At 45.9% G+C, this 19,217-nt stretch overlaps 1 protein-coding gene across 1 annotated transcript; it reads left to right on the top strand.

Moving 5' to 3' along the window:
- The first annotated feature begins 785 nt into the window (after positions 1-785).
- Positions 786-16,812, top strand: LOC141082386 (uncharacterized). Its single transcript, XM_073566325.1, has 4 exons — positions 786-1,428; positions 9,715-9,812; positions 10,012-10,102; positions 15,584-16,812. The coding sequence occupies exons 1-4, from the start codon at positions 786-788 to the stop codon at positions 16,756-16,758; spliced, it is 2,007 nt and encodes a 668-aa protein (XP_073422426.1). The 3' UTR covers positions 16,759-16,812.
- The last annotated feature ends 2,405 nt before the right edge of the window (positions 16,813-19,217 follow it).

Genomic DNA, 19,217 nt, shown 5'->3' with positions numbered 1-19,217 from the left:
TATAGAATGGGAGGAATAGGGCTAAGTGACAGCACATGTGAAAAAGACTTGGGTATACTAATAGATCACAGACTGAATATGAGTCAACAGTGTGATGCAGCAGCAAAAAAGGCAAAAGCAATTCTAGGATGTATTAAAAGAAGCATACAGTCTAGATCACGTGAAGTCATTATTTCCCTCTACTCCTCTTTGGTCAGACCTCATCTGGAATATTGTGTCCAGTTTTGGGCACCACATTTTAAAAAAGACATCAACAAACTGGAGCAAGTTCAGAAAAGAGCGACCAGAATGGTGACCGGTCTGCAAACCCTGTCTTATGAGGAAAGGTTGCAGGATTTGGGAATGTTTAGTTTGCAAAAGAGAAGACTGAGAGGAGACTTAATAGCTGTCTACAAATATCTAAAGGGCTGTCACATTGTAGAAGGATCAACTTTATTCTCATTTGCACAAGGAAAGACTAGAAGCAATGGGATGAAACTGAATGGGAGGAGACACAGATTAGATATTAGAAAAAAACTTTTTGACAGTTAGAGTGATCAATGAGTGGAACAGGCTGCCACGAGAAGTGGTGAGTTCTCCTTCAATGGAAGTCTTCAAACAGAGACTGGACAGACATCTGACTGGGATGATTTAGCGAATCCTGCTTTGAGCAGGGGGTTGGACCAGATGGCCCAGGAGGTCCCTTCCAACTCTACGATTCTATGATTCTATGAAAAACCAACCTGCTATTCTACACAGATCAACTCTCAGCCTGGCACACCACCCTGTGCAAATATTATAAATATATGTCTAAGTGCAACACTAATAATAGCCGGCAGATTAAAATCAGAAGCCAAGCAGATGATGACACCAACTCACTTACCATAAGCCTATACAACGATGGCACCGTCATGGTGCAAGGGACGAGGACAATCTGCAGCAGTTTGAAAACCATTTTACTCATATCAGAGAACAGGCACAAATCTTTAAAAAAACAACCCCTAGAGGCCACTTCTAATGCTCATATCTCTACAGAGACCTCTAGGTTCAGCTCCTCAACCCCCAACTCTTCACACCTCTCCCCTGAGGCCATCAGAGACTGCCTATCCCAATTAGAAAGAGAACTGGTCCAAATTAGGGAAGAGCTTCAAAGAAACTCGCATAGAAATGCAAATGACCAAGTAACAAGTGAGATCAATAAACTGAAATGTGTGTACAAGTCAGCTCTACAGAAGATAGGAGAAGAAATGCGTGAATTACAAAATGACAATGAGAGACTCATAAAGGAGATCGCAGAACTAAAAACACAGACCCCTCACCATCTGACCCAGCAGGGGGCAAAGGAAGCAAGCCAGAGAGCAGACAACATGGCCTCCACTGACCAGAATGTGAAGATGCCAAAAAACAGCACAACAATAACCAATACGACCAATCCTGAAACCAATAAAAGTGAACCAGAAACTAGAGAGATAGAAAAGAGAAGAGAACCAACCACCAGCAAAGCCAGCATCACAGACCCCCATCAGCGGCCACTTAACCCACCCCAGACATCACAAAGTCCTGACATTGTCCTAATAATGGACTCAAATGGGAAGTACCTAAATACACGATGGCTATTCCCAGGAAAATGGGTCAGAAAAGTTCACTTTGCAACTATTGAACAGGTGACAGAGGTCATCAGTAATCCACGGTTTACCAACCCAAACCATATTATCATACAAACAATCTGCCAGACCAGCACCAGCAGATCACAGGACAACTTATCCAATTAGCAAAGACGGCAAAACTAAAATTCCCAGACAGCAAAATCATTCTGTCATCTCTGCTCCCAACAAAGGATATATCCAGGCAAACCACCCAAAGTATCAATATGGAACTGACAGAAAGGGTCAAGACTGTCCCAAATGTGACCCTGGCACAACACCTTTCCATAAACCACCATCACCTGTATGATAATAAACACCTCAACAAACAAGGGGTCAGCCTCCTGGCCAAAGAGCTGAAAGACATTGTACTAAACAGAGGACCGAGGTCTGGACTCAACAGTGACCATAATCACACTGAAAGACCCCCAACAATAAAAAGGCAGAAAACCCCAGTCCTATTTCCAGAAGCTGGAAACAAAGCTCTTCACCCAAAATCAGACCATCAGAGGAGGAGACCTCCACAGAGGGGTCCACCGACCCCACACAGATACATGCAGAGCAGAGATATGGATGAGATAAAGACTCTGCTCAGCGCACTATGCAGGAAACTAATGTGAGTGGATGCAACCAACCACATCTACAGAACAGTCAGAAATCCAGTTTGATCTACACAGCCATACTCATTACAAGGTATATACACCCAAGATATATAGAAACATGACTTCACTTACAATCAGCAGCTGGAATATTCAGGGTCACAACACCTCGACCTTTGGATGTAAAACAAATGACCCTGACTTTATACAAAGACTGTGAAATTAAGACATTCAGATCCTCCTGGAAACATGGACCAGAGCCGAAAACGAATCTCTGGTGCCCATCGGATACAGGGAAATCTCTGTCCCTGTCCTGAAAATTAAAAACATCAAACAGGGCCAGAGCTCAGCAGGAATACTGATCTGGCATAAAGAGGAGCTCCACCAGTGCATCAAACCGGTGAAGAGAGGAGGCAGCCACATATGGATCAGGATCAGCAGCTCCATCCTCACCTCCTAGTCTGATGTCCACCTCTGCGCCACCTATATACCACCACCAGAGTCACCCTACTTCAATCCAGACTGCTTCGAGATCCAACAAAGAGAAGCCGCCCACTACCAGGGCCTGGGCAAAGTTCTCATCTTTGGAGACCTCAATGCAAGAACAGGGAGAGAAAACGACTTCCTGACCACGGATGGGAACATCTACATATTTGGAGCAGAGAATGATGACCAAGACTCAGTAGTCACAGAGAGAAACATCTATGACAGTACAGTCAACAAAAGTGGTAAAAAGCTCCTGAACGTATGTAGAAGTTTAGGACTTCATATTCTTAATGGACGAACCAAAGGGGACTCCTTAGGGAGGTGTACACTAAACTCCCATGTAGGGAGAAGTGTAGTAGAGAACCTGGCAAATATCAATGCCTTCATAGTCTCCCCACAAACGCACCTGTCAGACCACAGCCAGCTTCTTCTGTACCTGAAATCTACAGAGAAACTATCCACTCAAAAGCCACAGCAGAGTGGCCTCTTCACCCGGCCTCCATCCTAAAAAATGGCACAAAATGTCAGCATTAAAGTATAAAGAGGCTCCCAGCAGACCTGAAATACAGCGGATGCTCCACCACTTCTACAACTACGAGTACCAGCCTAACCCAAAGGGAGTGAGTCAAGCTGCCAAAGACCTCAACAATATATTCTATGCAATGGCCAGACTGTCCGACATTAAAAAAGTCAACTACAAGAGACCAAAATAAAAACAGATCAATGGATGGTTTACAGAGAATGTAAAGCTGTACGGAAGACCCTGAGAACAGCCTCAAACAAGAAACACAGAGACCCCAACCACCCGGGTCTGACGGAAGCCTATGAAACCATACAAAGGTAGTACAAAACCATCCTCAGGAGGAAGAAGCAGAGTTACATCTCTACCAAGCTCAACCAACTCCAAGATGCCCTCCAAGACAACTCCTTCTGGGAACTATGGAACACATGGGCACAAAAGACAAGAAAAAGCAACATCCATATCCAAAATGGCAACATCTGGCTCCAGTACTTCAGAGACCTCTATAAAGACATCCCAAAGGAAGAACTAAGCCAAGAACAGGAAAGCATAATGGCAAAACTAAAAGCAATGGAGGAAAAAGTAAAAAATTTCCAAAACCCCGTGGATACACCTATTACATTACAGGGAGTAGCAGAGAGAATCTCTTCCATAAGATGTAGAAAAGCCGGTGGCCTGGATGGAATCCTACCAGAAATGCTGAAGTACAGCCCACCAGAAATACAGGTCGCAATGGTTAAACTCTTCAATATTGTGCTAAGTGCCGGCTACTTCCCTCGTACCTGGAATCAAGGCCTCATCACACCCATCCACAAGAATGGGGACAGGTATGACCCTGCCAACTACAGAGGAATATGAGTCAGCAGCAACCTGGGAAAACTGTTCAACAGCATCCTGAACAAGAGGATCCTCAGTTTCCTCACCGAGCACAACGTCCTCATCAAGAGCCAAGCAGGATTCATGCCAAACCACCGCACTAACGACCACATCTATACCCTGCACAGCCTCATTCAGAGACACTTCCACAATACAAAGAACGGGAAGATATACGCCTGTTTTGTAGACTTTAAAAAGGCCTTTGATTCGGTGTGGCACCCAGGCTTATTCCTGAAACTGTTGGAGAGCGGAATAGGAGGAAAGACCTACGATGTTATCAAAAGCTCCTACACCAAGAACCTCTGCAGTGTGAGTGTGAACGGTAGAAGAACCGCCTATTTCCAGCAGAGCCGTGGAGTCAGACAAGGCTGTAGCCTAAGCCCAACGCTCTCCAACATTTACATCAACGAGCTGGCTACCGCTCTGGAATCTTCCACAGCACCAGATCTAACCCTCCACGACGTGCAGGTGAAATTCCTGCTGTATGCAGATGACCTGCTGCTTCTGTCACCAACCAAGAAAGGTCTCCAAGAAAACCTGAAAATCTTAGAGAAATTCAGCTCCACCTGAGCACTACTGGTCAACGCAAAGAAAACCAACATCATGGTGTTCCAGAAGAGAAAATCAGACCAGCACCCTTTATCTTTCCTCAACAACTGCGCCCTTACAGGAATGGACAAATATACCTACCTGGGCCTAGAGATTCACCGGTCAAGGAGCTTCAAACAAGCCATAGAGACCCTGAAAGATAAGGCCTGCAAAACCTTCTATGCCATCCGAAGGAAACTCTACCGTCTGAAGCCACCAGTGAGGCTCTGGTTAAAAATCTTCGACTCTATCATCGCCCCAATCCTCCTGTATGGCAGCGAAGTCTGGGGCCCTCACACCTACCCAGACTGGTCAAGGTGGGATTCCAGCCCAACAGAAATATTCCACCTGGTATTCTGCAATCACCTTCTCCAAGTCCATCGGAGCACCTCCAACAGTACTTGCCGGGCCGAGCTGGGCAGATTCCCTCTACACCTAACGGTTCTAAAGAAGGCACTGTCATTCCGGGCTCACCTACAAAGGAGCAATCCAAGCTCCCATCACCATAAAGCCCTGACACATGTAGGTGAAACAGAAAAACCAGGACCCTCGGAACAGCTCACCCAAACCCAACCTGACCAGAACACCAATCACAGCAACCTAACAAAAGCCGGAATCAGGAAGATGGTAGACGAAGGCCAGGAGAGGTACGTAAGTGACTGGAAGAACGACATCATCAGCTCACAGAAACTGACCATGCACCAGAGTCTACAGAGAGACTACAGACTGGCCCCATATCTGGAGAAACTCCCGGACCCCAGAGACTGCAAGATCCTGAGCCGGTATAGACTCAGTGCCAACAGTCTGGCCATCGAATCCAGCCGACACAGGCAGAGCTACAAGCCCAGGGAGGAAAGACTGTGCCAAAACTGTGACCAGGAGGCCCTGGAGGATGAGACCCACTTCCTGCTACACTGCTCCAAGTACTCAGCAGTGAGGGACACTCACTTCAGGAGACTCTCACATCTCTTCCCGCATTTCATCACCATGAAGGAGGAAGAGAAAACATATATCCTGTTGGGGGAGAAGAGAAAGAAGTGGAGATAGCAGGGCAATATGTGAGCGAATGTCATAGACTGCGAGAAAGAGAACTGTGATATGCCATGGACTTCTATGGCACCCACCCTGGATATGCCCCATGCCCCCCCATTCACCTTCCCTATGCCATGGACTTCTATATCCCCATCCTGGATCTGCCCCCATCCACCTTTCCTACAACCCCTACCCAACATCCCTACAGTCCCTATCCCTATTCCCTTTTGTACACTTGCTTTGGCAAAACTAATGTGTATTTAGTCCTGCCAATAAAGCTTCCTTGAATCTTGAATCGTGTACACAGGGGTCTGCGACCAAAGCTGGGGGTATACGGGTGTATACAGCGTACACAGAGGCGCCTGTGACCGAAGTTGGGGTATACAGGTGTATACAGCGTACACTGAGGGATCTGCGACTGAAGCTGGGGGTATACGGGTGTATACAGAGCACACCTCGTACACACGCGGCTCCGCTCCGCACACCTCGTACACACGCGGCTCCACGCCGTACACCTCGTACACACATGGCTCCGCTCCGTACACCTCGTACACACGCGGCTCCGCTCCGTACATGTCGTACACACGCGGCTCCACGCCGTACAACTCGTACACACACGGCTCCGCTCCGTACACCTCGTACACACACGGCTCCACGCCGTACACCTCGTACACACGCGGCTCCACGCCGTACAACTCGTACACACACGGCTCCGCTCCATACACCTCGTACACACACGGCTCCACGCCGTACACCTCGTACGCACGCGGCTCCACGCCGTACACCTCGTACACACACGGCTCCGCTCCGTACACCTCGTACACACGCGGCTCCGCTCCGCACACCTCGTACACATGCGGCTCCACGCCGTACAACTCGTACACACACGGCTCCGCTCCGTACACCTCGTACACACACGGCTCCGCTCCGTACACCTCATACACACACGGCTCCGCTCCGTACACCTCGTACACACACGGCTCCGCTCCTTACACCCCGTACACACACGGCTCCGCTCCGTACACCTCGTACACACGCGGCTCCGCTCCGTACACCTCGTACACACACGGCTCCGCTCCGTACATCTCGTACACACACGGCTCTGCTACATCCACCCTGTAAACCCCTCCTGACCCACACAAAAACTTCCCCTCATCTAGCACCATGACAACCAGCACAGCAGAGTCCTGCACACACTGAGGCCCCTGATCATGTGACCCCTGACTCCTCCCCTCTTGTGACCTCATCACAGGTCCTGTGCGCACAGAGCAGCCATATATGTGGAGTGCGGCTTGGCAGGTTAGTGATGGGCTGTCCGGCTCTTCTTACTCCTGTCCGCTCTGTACATCTCGTACACACGCGGCTCTGCTCCGTACACCTCGTACACACACGACTCCGCTCCATACACCTCGTACACACGGCTCCGCTCTGTACACCTTGTACACACTCTGCTCCGCTCAGTACACCTCGTATACACGCGGATCCACTCCGTCCACCTCGTACACACACGGCTCCGCTCCATACACCTCGCACACACAGGGCTCCGCTCTGTACACCTCGTACACACACGGCTCCGCTCCGTACACCTCGTACACACACGGCTCTGCTCCGCACACCTCGTACACACACGGCTCCGCTCCGTACACCTCGTACAAACGCGGCTCCGCCCCGTACACCTCGTACACACGCGGCTCCGCTCCGTCCACCTCGTACACACACGGCTCCGCTCCGTACACCTCGTACACACACGGCTCCGCTCCGTACACCTCGTACACACACGGCTCCGCTCCGTACACCTCGTACACACGCGGCTCCGCTCCGTACACCTCGTACACACGCGGCTCCGCTCCGTACACCTCGTACACACAGGGCTCTGCTCCGTACACCTCGTACACACACGGCTCCGCTCCGCACACCTCGTACACACACGGCTCCGCTCCGTACACCTCGTACACACACGGCTCCGCTCCGTACACCTCGTACACACACGGCTCCGCTCTGTACACCTCGTACACACACGGCTCCGCTCCGTACACCTCGTACACACACGGCTCCGCTCTGTACACCTCGTACACACACGGCTCCGCTCTGTACACCTCGTACACACACGGCTCCGCTCTGTACACCTCGTACACACACGGCTCCGCTCCGTACACCTCGTACACACGCGGCTCCGCTCCGTACACCTCGTACACACACGGCTCCGCTCCGTACACCTCGTACACACAGCTCCGCTCCGTACACCTCGTACACACACGGCTCCGCTACATCCACCCTGTAAACCCCTCCTGACCCCACACAGAAACTTCCCCTCATCCAGCACCATGACAACCAGCACAGCAGAGTCCTGCCCACAGTGAGGCTCCTGATCATGTGACCCCTGACCCCTCCCCTCCTGTGACCTCATCACAGGTCCTGTGCGCACAGAGCAGCTGTAGAAATCTCCGGCCTCGGGGGGTCTCACCAGACTTCGCTCTTTTCTTGCAGGGGCCGCAGTGGATTTCATCCTGGATCCATAGAGCTGAATAGAGGAGCGATGTTCCTTCACTCTGATGGGAATTGATGGTGACGTTTGTCCAACGTCCACGTTACTGAGTAAATCCCCCCAGGACTGCAGCCGGTAAAGACCCCGATATCCACAGGTGTCCCCTCTAATTGGGGGAAAGGGATAGAAAAGCCTCTTATCCCGAGGGGAAACCCTGTACATGGAGACATCGGCCTCAGATCTCTCCTGTCCTGTTCTTCCAGAAAAGCCTCAAACTTCTGTGTGTGACTCAGAGCTGAGATCTAACGGGAGAGAAGATTCCAGTGCGGGGAAGACGGGAAACCTTCATATAGACGGCCGGTGGGGATGGAGGCAGTGACCGACTCTGGCCACATCTGTCTCTAGAGCCGTAGTAGAAGATGAAGATGTCGTCCTCATCATGAAGGAGTTATTTCTCATGTCGCGTGTAATGAATATCTCCTGCAGTATTGCTAATGCCGATTCCCGTGTCGGTAATGAGACGAGAATTAGCGTTATGGAAGATGAGTCTATGAGGAACGTGTTCAGCTGCCGACTCCGAGGAGGAAACTGCTTGTTGTCTGTGGCCTAAATATATAGGTTTTATTAGTAGATGTCAGGGAAGAAAACTAAACCCTGTAAGATAATAAATCTCATATGTTTCCCTTATTATCTCCAGTAATTGTATTATTACACCGGATTCTTATGATGTTACATCGGATCATCTTCTTCTCATTCAGGTCTCTACAATATCGGATCCTCTCAGTGAAGATCTTCTACAGAAGAGAATTTTCCTGGTTTACCCATCAAGGATGGATATGGACAGAGACAAGATGGCGGAGAGGATATTACACCTCACCCTAGAGATCCTCTTCCGTCTCACTGGAGAGGTGAGAGATTCTGATGACGTCACATTACATCATTCTTATCTATGGGAATAACAGATGGACAGAACTGGAGAGGTGAGGACTCTGGAAATGCCTGTAGTGAGATTTATTAATGTGTCTCTCCATAACCAGGATTACACAGTGGTGAAGAAGACCTCTAGTGATCACTGTCAGGACCCTGTGTCTGAGGGATGGGGAAGACCCCTGAGCCCAATCACAGGGCCTCCACCTCACCCCCTGATCCATGAGGACATCAATGACCAGAAGATCTTAGAACTCATCTACAAGATGATTGAGCTGCTGACTGGAGAGGTGACACTGCTGGGAATGCTGGGACATTATGCAGTAACACTATGAAGGGATCGGGGGATGACGGTATCATTGTATGTGTCAGGTTCCTATAAGGTGTCAGGATGTCGCTGTCTATTTCTCCATGGAGGAGTGGGAGTATTTAGAAGGACACAGAGAACTGTACAAGAACGTCATAATGGAGGTTCCCCAGCCCCTCACATCTCCAGGTAATAGACAGGACTAAATACACACGGCCTATAATTATCTGTATGTAGAGAATGAATTCAGTCCCTGTATGTGTTTCCTCCAGATCTATCCAGTAAGAGGACAACACCAGAGAGATGTCCCCGTCCTCTTCTTCCACAGGACTGTAAACAAGAAGATCCCAGTGCTCCTCAGGATCATCAGGTAGATGGAGAGAAGGTGTCAGGAGATCTCCCCTATGATGTGTAGACGGCTGTGAAGGTCTTATGCTCAGTCTTGTTTTATCCACCAGTATTATATGTTTTATACTTGTGTGATGAGAACGGTGGAGATGGCAGGATTAGAGCTGATCATAGATGGGACTTCCCCATCTGTCAGTGACTTTCACAATATTTGTTTTCAGGGTGAAGATCTGACCCATATTAACACTACAGAGACATATGTGAGGGGTGATGAGTGTTGTAAAGAGGAGATTCCCACCTATGACTACCCAGGTGAGTAGTAACCACTAAATGCAGAGAAGTCACAGATTCCTCTGTCACCGGCTGTGGCTGCTTTATCGGTGGTGTAGTCCGGCCGTATTACCATGATCACCATTTTGCCTCTAGACCGCAACATTCTCCTCCACCCAAAAGTGTTCAAATGACTTTGGGTATTGAAAGCTCTTTTCTATAGAACTTACAACCTGGAGGATCCACCTACCCCCTGGGATTAGAAGATACTGACCATTACCTGCCCAGATCTGTAACTATAAAGCCAAATGACAGCGTATGTAGAATGTGCTGACAGGTTAGAAAATCACTTGAAGAAAAATCTTATGCTGGGCCTGTAAGAGAAAGCGGAGGGTAATGATGCTGTTGGCTTCCTAGATCCCTGAGATCTTATTGGATGAATCTTCTCTCCCTTCTGTGCTGCTGAATGTCTCATGGTCCCTACAAGACCAGGTCCAGTCTTTCTGACCAAACTTCCCTTTTATGAGCGACAACAGTAAATGTGCAGTGAGGCCGAGTGTGAATTTCTCTACAATAACAGCAGAGTTTCCCTTTATCCTGACTTTTCAATTTGTGTTAAAACTACCATATTTTTCGCACTATAAGACACACTGTTTTCCTTCAAAAATGTGGAGGAAAATGGAGGGTGCGTCTTATAGTCCGGATGTACCGGCTCTGGCTGTGGTGGGGAGGTGGGGGAACGGCATCGGCGGAGCAGCAGGTCACAGGAGGCTGGAGCCGGTGGCTGCGGCTAACTTCTGTTCCTGCTGCTAAAGAGAAATGAATATTCACTGCATTACACGCCCATGGGCTTGGAGGGCAATGAATATTCATTTCTCTTTAATAATAGTATCTTGATATGATTAGCCTCCAACCCCGGTCCTGCTATACATGGCCCCATCCATATAATTGGCCCACACCCCCATCCACATCCTGGTATGCATGGTCCCATCAGAAAACATTAAAAAAACAAACCATTACACTTACCTACCCCGTGCTCCCTCGCAGCGTCCTGCTCCGGTGCCAGCAACTGCTATATGCTTGTAAGCAGCACATGGCAGGGACGTCACGCACTGCTCACAAGCAGAGCACAGCTGCCAGGACTGTGCACGCAAAGGGCAGTGAGTATTCATTGCTCTTCAGTATTGTGCAGTGTCAGCCACCAGCTTCCTGCTGCTACCGGCGGTCACGTGTGCCGCTACTTAAGAGAAATAAATATTCATGAATACTCACTGTTCTCAGCGCTGCTTACAAGCATATAGCAGTTGCTGGCACCGGAGCAGGATGCTGCGAGGGAGCACCGGGTAGGTAAGTGTAATGGTTTGTTTTTTTTAATGGATGGGGTCCTGCATACCAGGATAAGGATGGGGACCCAGTATACCAGGACAGGGATGAGGTGGCATGCATGCCAGGATAGGGATGAGAGATCCATGCATACTAGGGTAGGGATGAGGGATCCATGCATACCAGGATAGGGATGAGGGATCTATGTATATCAAGATATGGATGAGGGATCCATGTATACTTGGATAGGGATGAGGGATCCATGCATACCAGGATAGGGATGAGGGATCCATGCATACCAGCGTAGGGATGAGGGATCCATGCATACCATAATAGGGATGAGGGATCCATGCATACCAGAATAGGGATGAGGTATCTATGCATACCAGGGTAGGGATGAGGGATCCATGCATACCAGGGTAGGGATGAGGGATCCATGTATACTAGGATAGGGATGAGGGATCCATGCATACCAGGATAGCGATGAGGGATCTACGCATACCAGGGTAGGGATGAGGGATCCATGCATACCAGGGTAGGGATGAGGGATCTATGCATGCCAGGGTAGGGATGAGGGATCAATGTATACTAGGATAGGGATGAGGGATCCATTCATACCAGGATAGGGATGAGGGATCCATGCATACCAGGGTAGGGATGAGGGATCCATGCATACCAGGGTAGGGATGAGGGATCCTTGCATACCAGGGTAGGGATGAGGGATCCATGCATACCAGGGTAGGGATGAGGGATCCATGCATACCAGGGTAGGGATGAGGGATCCATGTATACCAGTGTAGGGATGAGGGATCCATGTATACCAGTGTAGGGATGAGGGATCCATGCATACCAGGGTAGGGATGAGGGATCCATGCATGTCAGGGTAGGGATGAGGGATCCATGCATGTCAGGGTAGGGATGAGGGATCCATGCATACCAGGGTAGGGATGAGGGATCCATGCATGTCAGGGTAGGGATGAGGGATCCATGCATGTCAGGGTAGGGATGAGGGATCCATGCATACCAGGGTAGGGATGAGGGATCCATGCATGTCAGGGTAGGGATGAGGGATCCATGCATGTCAGGGTAGGGATGAGGGATCCATGCATACCAGGGTAGGGATGAGGGATCCATGCATACCAGGGTAGGGATGAGGGATCCATGCATGCCAGGGTAGGGATGAAGGATCCATGCATACCAGGGTAGGGATGAGGGATCCATGTATACCAGGGTAGGGATGAGGGATCCATGTATACCAGGGTAGGGATGAGGGATCCATGCATACCAGGATAGGGATGAGGGATCCATGCATACCAGTGTAGGGATGAGGGGGCCATATATACCAGGATAGGGATGAGGGATCCATGCATACCAGGATAGGGATGAGGGGGCCATATATACCAGGGTAGGGGATATTAAGTACAGAATTGACCACATTTTTTTGCTTCAATTTTTTTTCCTAATTTCTTCCTCTAAAACCTAGGTGCGTCTTATGGTCCAAAAAATACGGTAATTTCAAGGAGGATTGTGATAAACTACAGGAAAAACATAATGATAATATTAAAGTAATTGTTATTAAATTATAAAAACTGAATTAATATGCAGCTGAATCAAACTGGAGCACGTATGGAAAATATATGAAAAATGTATTACAGTAAATAAAGCCACAATATTCACAATAGAATAGAAAAATCCTAATACACACTGTCAGTATAAAAGCAGATTATATCAACTGCCCCTATATATATATAATCACAAAAACGGAAAGTGCTGCATTGTGCAAGTGTGAAGAGTGTTATAAGCAAAGTGCTCTAGTGCCAAAGGTGCTATACAGAAACCAGCGCCACAATCGCTGTGTGATAAAGTGCTAATAGTGCAGACACATCATGGGGCAAATAACTACAATGTGCCTGTAATAAGTATCCGGTGCAAAGTGCTGCAGCAAAAGTACCCGAGGATAAAGTGCATGTGCTTGTATCACCGAGATACACAGTGTGCTGCCAGGGTCCCATGGACCTGATCCTTATTACAGGCACATTGTAGTTATATGCCCCATGATGTGTCTGCACTATTAGCACTTTATCACACAGCGATTGTGGCGCTGGTTTCTGTATAGCACCTTTGGCACTAGAGCACTTTGGTTATAACACTCTTCACATTTGCACAATGCAGCACTTTCCGTTTTTGTGATTTCATATATATTTTTGATATTTGATTCCCTCCATATTAGCAATGATAGGGGCAGTTTATATAATGTGCTTTATACTGACAGTGTGTATTAGGATTTTTCTATTCTATTGTGAATATTGTGGCTTTATTTACTGTAATACATTTTTCATATATTTTCCACACGTGCTCCAGTTTGATTCAGCTGCATATTAATTCAGATTTTATTTATTATTCAATAACAATTATTTTACTATTATTAGCATTGTTGCTCTGTCTTTTTAGCACTTTTTTTTTAGGACTTCATTTCTGATTGTGCTGGACAATTTATTTTTATACAATTGATTTCACCTTTGCTAAAGTACAAACATTCCACCTGTGCCCTGATATATCTCTAAGCTGTGCGTGGCTGAGGGCTGTAATATACATTTATTCCCGCCTGCAGGAGATGTGTTGGCTCCAGCCCTGGTGTCATGGAGTCACTCCACATCATACATTACATTGTTTTTGATCCTAAGGAATTCAGATTACTGCACAATCTCTCCTGTGGGCGGGGCTGTGGGTGGGGCTGTGGGCGGGGCTTTCTGTGGTGCTCCGATTACATATTCCTCTGTATTGGCTTATGACAGGTCGCTGACCCCTCACTGACCTGCCCCCATTATTACATAATGCATATAATAGCATTGATATTATTGGTGATAATGCCTATAATATTGTGGCTATTGTGAGGCTTAGAGAAAAAAAATTTACAAATGACACTGGCAGCGCCTGTCCAGTAGCATCTATCTCTTACTTATAGATAGTACTATGCAGGCGCCGCCATCGCTGGTGACATTTTTCTGGATGTAATTTTTTTATGTAAAATAGGGGGCAGGTCACTGATGGATCAGTGTCATAAGCCAATACAGATTAATATGTACGCAGAACACCACATAAGGCCCCGCCCACAGCCCAACCCACAGCCCCGCCCCAGAGCACGAGAATCTCATTAACTGAAAACTACAAATACAGATTAAACAATAACCAGCCCGCAGCTGCCCAGAAAACCCAGAAATTCTGACGCTTTGCCCGGCTCTTCACACTTGCCCTGTGTTTTGTTTCATTTCTAATAAAAGACTTTATTCTGGCTGTGACTTTATTTACCATATAACTATAGGATTAGTAATAGAAAGGTGTCTTATAGACACCTTTCCATTACTAATCCATGGGCTTGATGTCACCTGACAATACAAGGGTGACATCAACCCCACAAATATGAACCCCATTTGCCATCACTACAGGGCAAGTAGGAAGAACCGGGCAAAGCCCCCAGTTGTCAGCTTCAGCAAGGCTGGTTGTCAACAATGGGGGGGACCCCACATGGTTTTTTAAAATTATTTATTTAAATAATTAAAAAAAACAGTGTGAGGACCCCTCTATTCTTGATAACCAGCCTTGCTGAAGCTGACAGCTGAGGGTTGCAGTCCCCAGTTGTGATCTGGACCCATGGAAGCGTGTTTAATGCGAAATGGCAGTAGTCCTGTTTCTTGCCTGCATGCCTGCACTTATCCTGCCCTCACAAACCTTGTCCATGTATGCTTTTCGGAAATAAAGGAGGTTTTTTATGATACGGTAAATGGAGTGTGCTGTTTTTTCCTTATTTTTTTGGTTTATAGAAACCTTGTTGCTTTTCAGCAGCCTTTGAGCCACTAATAGTGCGGGAACCTCTGTTTTTCCATTGACAGATGATGGACCTGAGTGGGGACTTGTTTTTTCTGAGATGAGAATTGGTATTATTTTTGCCTACATAACATCGATTGGTTTTTTTTCTATTCGATATTTGGGAGGCAGAATGAACCAACAGTTGAACACCGCACACTACTGGTTCATCCAACAAGGTTTTCTATTAGACTGTGAACTGTCATTGTCTTGGATAAATAATTAAAAGTTTTTTTACATAGCTTGCCATTTTTATGGACAGTTTAAGTAGAAATGTTCAAAAATATAAAACTCAAGGATATTTTATTTAAAAGTAATAGTTTATTATCTTAGCAGATGACTGTACCAGGAGATCAGAGGGACAGCTGACATCTTCAATTTTTAAATCAGATGATCTTGAGATCCTACAAGATACAACTGAAGTGACTCCAGATATACCATCATCCATTCACAGCCAAGATCTGTCATCTGATCCTATGAAACACGTCCCATCTTCTGATTCATTACCGACTATAAAAGAAAATCAATGTTACAAAAGAGGCATTAAAAAACAATCTGCTTCTAAAGCAAATAAGTCATTTTCATGTTCAGAATGTGGGAAATATTTTACACGGAAATCACATTTTGTTAACCACCAGAGAACTCACACAGGGGAGAAACCTTTTTCATGTTCGGAATGTGGGAAATATTTTGCACATAAATCAAATTTTGTTACCCACCAGAGAACTCACACAGGGGAGAAGCCATTTTTCTGTTCAGAATGTGGGAAATATTTTGCACAGAAATCAAATTTTGTTACCCACCAGAGAACTCACACAGGGAAGAAGCCTTTTCCATGTTCAGAATGTGAGAAATATTTTAGCAATAAATCAGATTGTGTTAGGCACCAGAGAACTCACACAGGGGAGAAGCCTTTTTCATGTTCAGAATGTGGGAAGTGTTTTGCACATAAATCAAAATTAGTTACCCACCAAAGAACTCACACAGGGGAGAAGCCTTTTTCCTGTTCAGAATGTGGGAAATCGTTTGCACAAAAATCACAATTGATTACCCACAAGAGAACTCACACAGGGGAGAAGCCTTTTTCATGTTCAGAATGTGGGAAATGTTTTAACAATGATTTACATTGTGTTAAGCACCAGAGAATCCACACAGGGGAGAATATTTTTTCATGTTCAGAATGTGGGAAATGTTTTGCACATAAATCACATTTTGTTATGCACCTAAGAACTCACACAGGGGAGAAGCCTTTTGCATGTTCAGAATGTGGGAAATGTTTTAACAATAAATCAAATTGTGTTCAGCACCAGAGAACTCACACAGGAGAGAAGCCTTTTTCATGTTCAGAATGTAGGAAATGTTTTAGCAAGAAATCAAATTGTGTTAAGCACCAGAGAACTCACACAGGGGAGAAGCCTTTTTCATGTTCAGAATGTGGGAAATATTTTAACCAGAAAGCGCTTCTTGATCGCCATCAGAGCAGTCACACAGAGGAGAAGCCATTTTCTTAATGTGGGAAATATATTTACTTGGAAATCAACTGTTAATAAACATCAGAGATGTCACATAGGGGAGAAGCCTTTTTTATGTTCATAATGTTGGAATAGTTTTTACCACAACTGAATCTTCATAAATGGGTTGTCTCTTGTCATTCCTCATGTTTGCTGACAAAAGGATAAAACTAAACTTTATTAATTCCAAATGTAAAGCTATACCCATAATTCACCCCCTGAAGGTTAGTCAGTAGGTGACTAATAGAAAAAACATGTACCCCACAGTTCAGTATATAGGGTGAGGTGAAGTTTACACACTCACTCTCATTTCTATGGGTTTCATCATTCTCACTAAAGACGACTCATCAAGAGAATATTTAATATTGACCTATATTCAAGAGACTAAACGAAAAAAAAAAGCTAAAATCATGTATCATGTTATTCGAAACTGTCAGAAAACTAGCCCCATATTGACAGATCCCAGACCTCAAACTATATACTTCTGAAGTGTATAAGCCCCTCCAGTGTCAGGAATAGATAGTATGAATTTGCATTTACCAAGTGGCTGCAATGAAACAAAGAGTGAAAAATTTAAAGGGGTCTGAATACTTTCCATACCCACTGTATCAGTAAAAATAATTCCTCTTTATTAGGTAAAGTATAAAAGAATTGCGCCATTTTCCGATACCCGTCGTGTCTCCATTTTTCATGATCTCGGGTTGGGTGAGGGATTATTTTTTGTGTGCCGAGCTGACGTTATTAATGGAAACCATTTTGGTGCAGATACGATCTTTTGGTCGTCCTTTATTGCATTTTAATGCAATGTTGTGGCGACCAAAAAAAAGTAATTCTGGCGTTTTGACATTTTTTCTCGTTACACCATTTAGCGATCGGGTTAATTCTTTTTTATATTTTTAGATCGGGCGATTCTGAACGCGGCTATAACAAATATGTGTATGTTTGATTTTTGTTATTGTTTTATTTTGAAAGGGGCGAAAGGGGGGTGACTTGAACTTTTATCTTTTTTTTATATTTTTAGAAACATTTTTTTTTTTTACTTTTGGCATTGTGAAGCCATACAGCATTGTATCTTAAATAACCAGATGACTATTTTTTAGCAAATGAAGAATAATAGAATGTTACCTGTATGTTGGCTTTAAATTTAAGTGTTGATTTCTAGTTGGTCAAAAAAACAGACTTTTGTTTGTGTCAGCCGGTAATAGTGATTTTTATTGTGCGCTTATCCTTGCTCATGTAACTGGACACTTTGGGTGCACACCAAGTAAAGAAAGTGTGGACCCGTAGAAGCGCAAAATGGCCGTCGTCACTCACATACTCCATCTCCCTGAGGACACGCTGTGAACGGCTTGATCAATAAAGAACAGACTTTTTACACTGGTGAGTGCCACCTCATCTTTTCTTCATGTTCTATGTGTTATCTGCCTGTTCTGTGGTACAATAAAGCATGGCCACACTGTGTTGTGTTGTCTGAGTAGCGTTTTGCCCATGTTAATAGGAGAGCGGGAGTTCGGCGGGATGATCCCTGGTTCATGCAGTTTTGCCTAGCGGGCGGCGCTCACAGCATTACGGAAGTCAGAAGCATAGAGATCTGCTGGAGACCTCTGGTTTTCATGCCAACCCATCGGTGACCCATGATCATGTGATGAGGTCATCGATGGGTGGGATTTCCGGCATGCTTGCTGGAAGTGAGCTTTAAATGCCGCTGTTAGGGGCAAATGGCAGCTGTTCAGTACAGCTGACATGTGCCGTAAAAGTTGTAAGCTCACCGCCGGAGCCCACATCAAAGGGAGGAAGTACATTTACACCCGATGTCAGAAAGGATTAAAGGGGATTGTTTTTACAGAGACAGAAGTAATCAATCATGTATACATACAGATAATTACAAAAATACACAGCTTCTAATGGTAAATAGTATAGAGTTACCACAAGAAAATATAATTTTTGTAAATCATGTGTAGATATAAAAATTCAGGCAAATGTCAAATGTTGTAGCGCCATCTCGTGGCTATGTGCAAAAGTGCCATCATAGAGTAACATGTATCCTAAGAGAGCGTCACTATCAAGGTGGGGATGAGATAAGTGCACCGTATTTACTGAGTGTAAGATAAATCCATACATAGATGTATTGGCAACAAAAATCTCTTGGACATAATGTGCCGTAATGGAAATGGGGAAGAGCAACCCAAACACCAGCGCCAATTGCACAAGCTCAAAATACACTGTGAAAACCAGGAGACAGAATAAGAGCATGCGATAAATGGCATATGAAAGAGTCACATTTTATTAGAATAAAGTACTACAGATAATATACATGTAACAATGTGCTAGTCTGACAGAATAGACGGTATCAACCCAGAATACCCTACTCCTCCTTCACCTCTGGATATTTACTCTTGGACTTACTGTTTGGGGGCTTCTATGATACTATTACTTGCAGGACATGGGCCCATATGGGG

The sequence above is a fragment of the Dendrobates tinctorius genome, unplaced genomic scaffold (assembly GCF_039654945.1).
Source record: "Dendrobates tinctorius isolate UK_male_01 unplaced genomic scaffold, ASM3965494v1 ptg000017l, whole genome shotgun sequence".
Lineage (NCBI taxonomy): Eukaryota > Metazoa > Chordata > Amphibia > Anura > Dendrobatidae > Dendrobates > Dendrobates tinctorius.
Note: the sequence above shows the minus strand (reverse complement) of the source record. Positions and strands in the feature narration are given on the sequence as shown.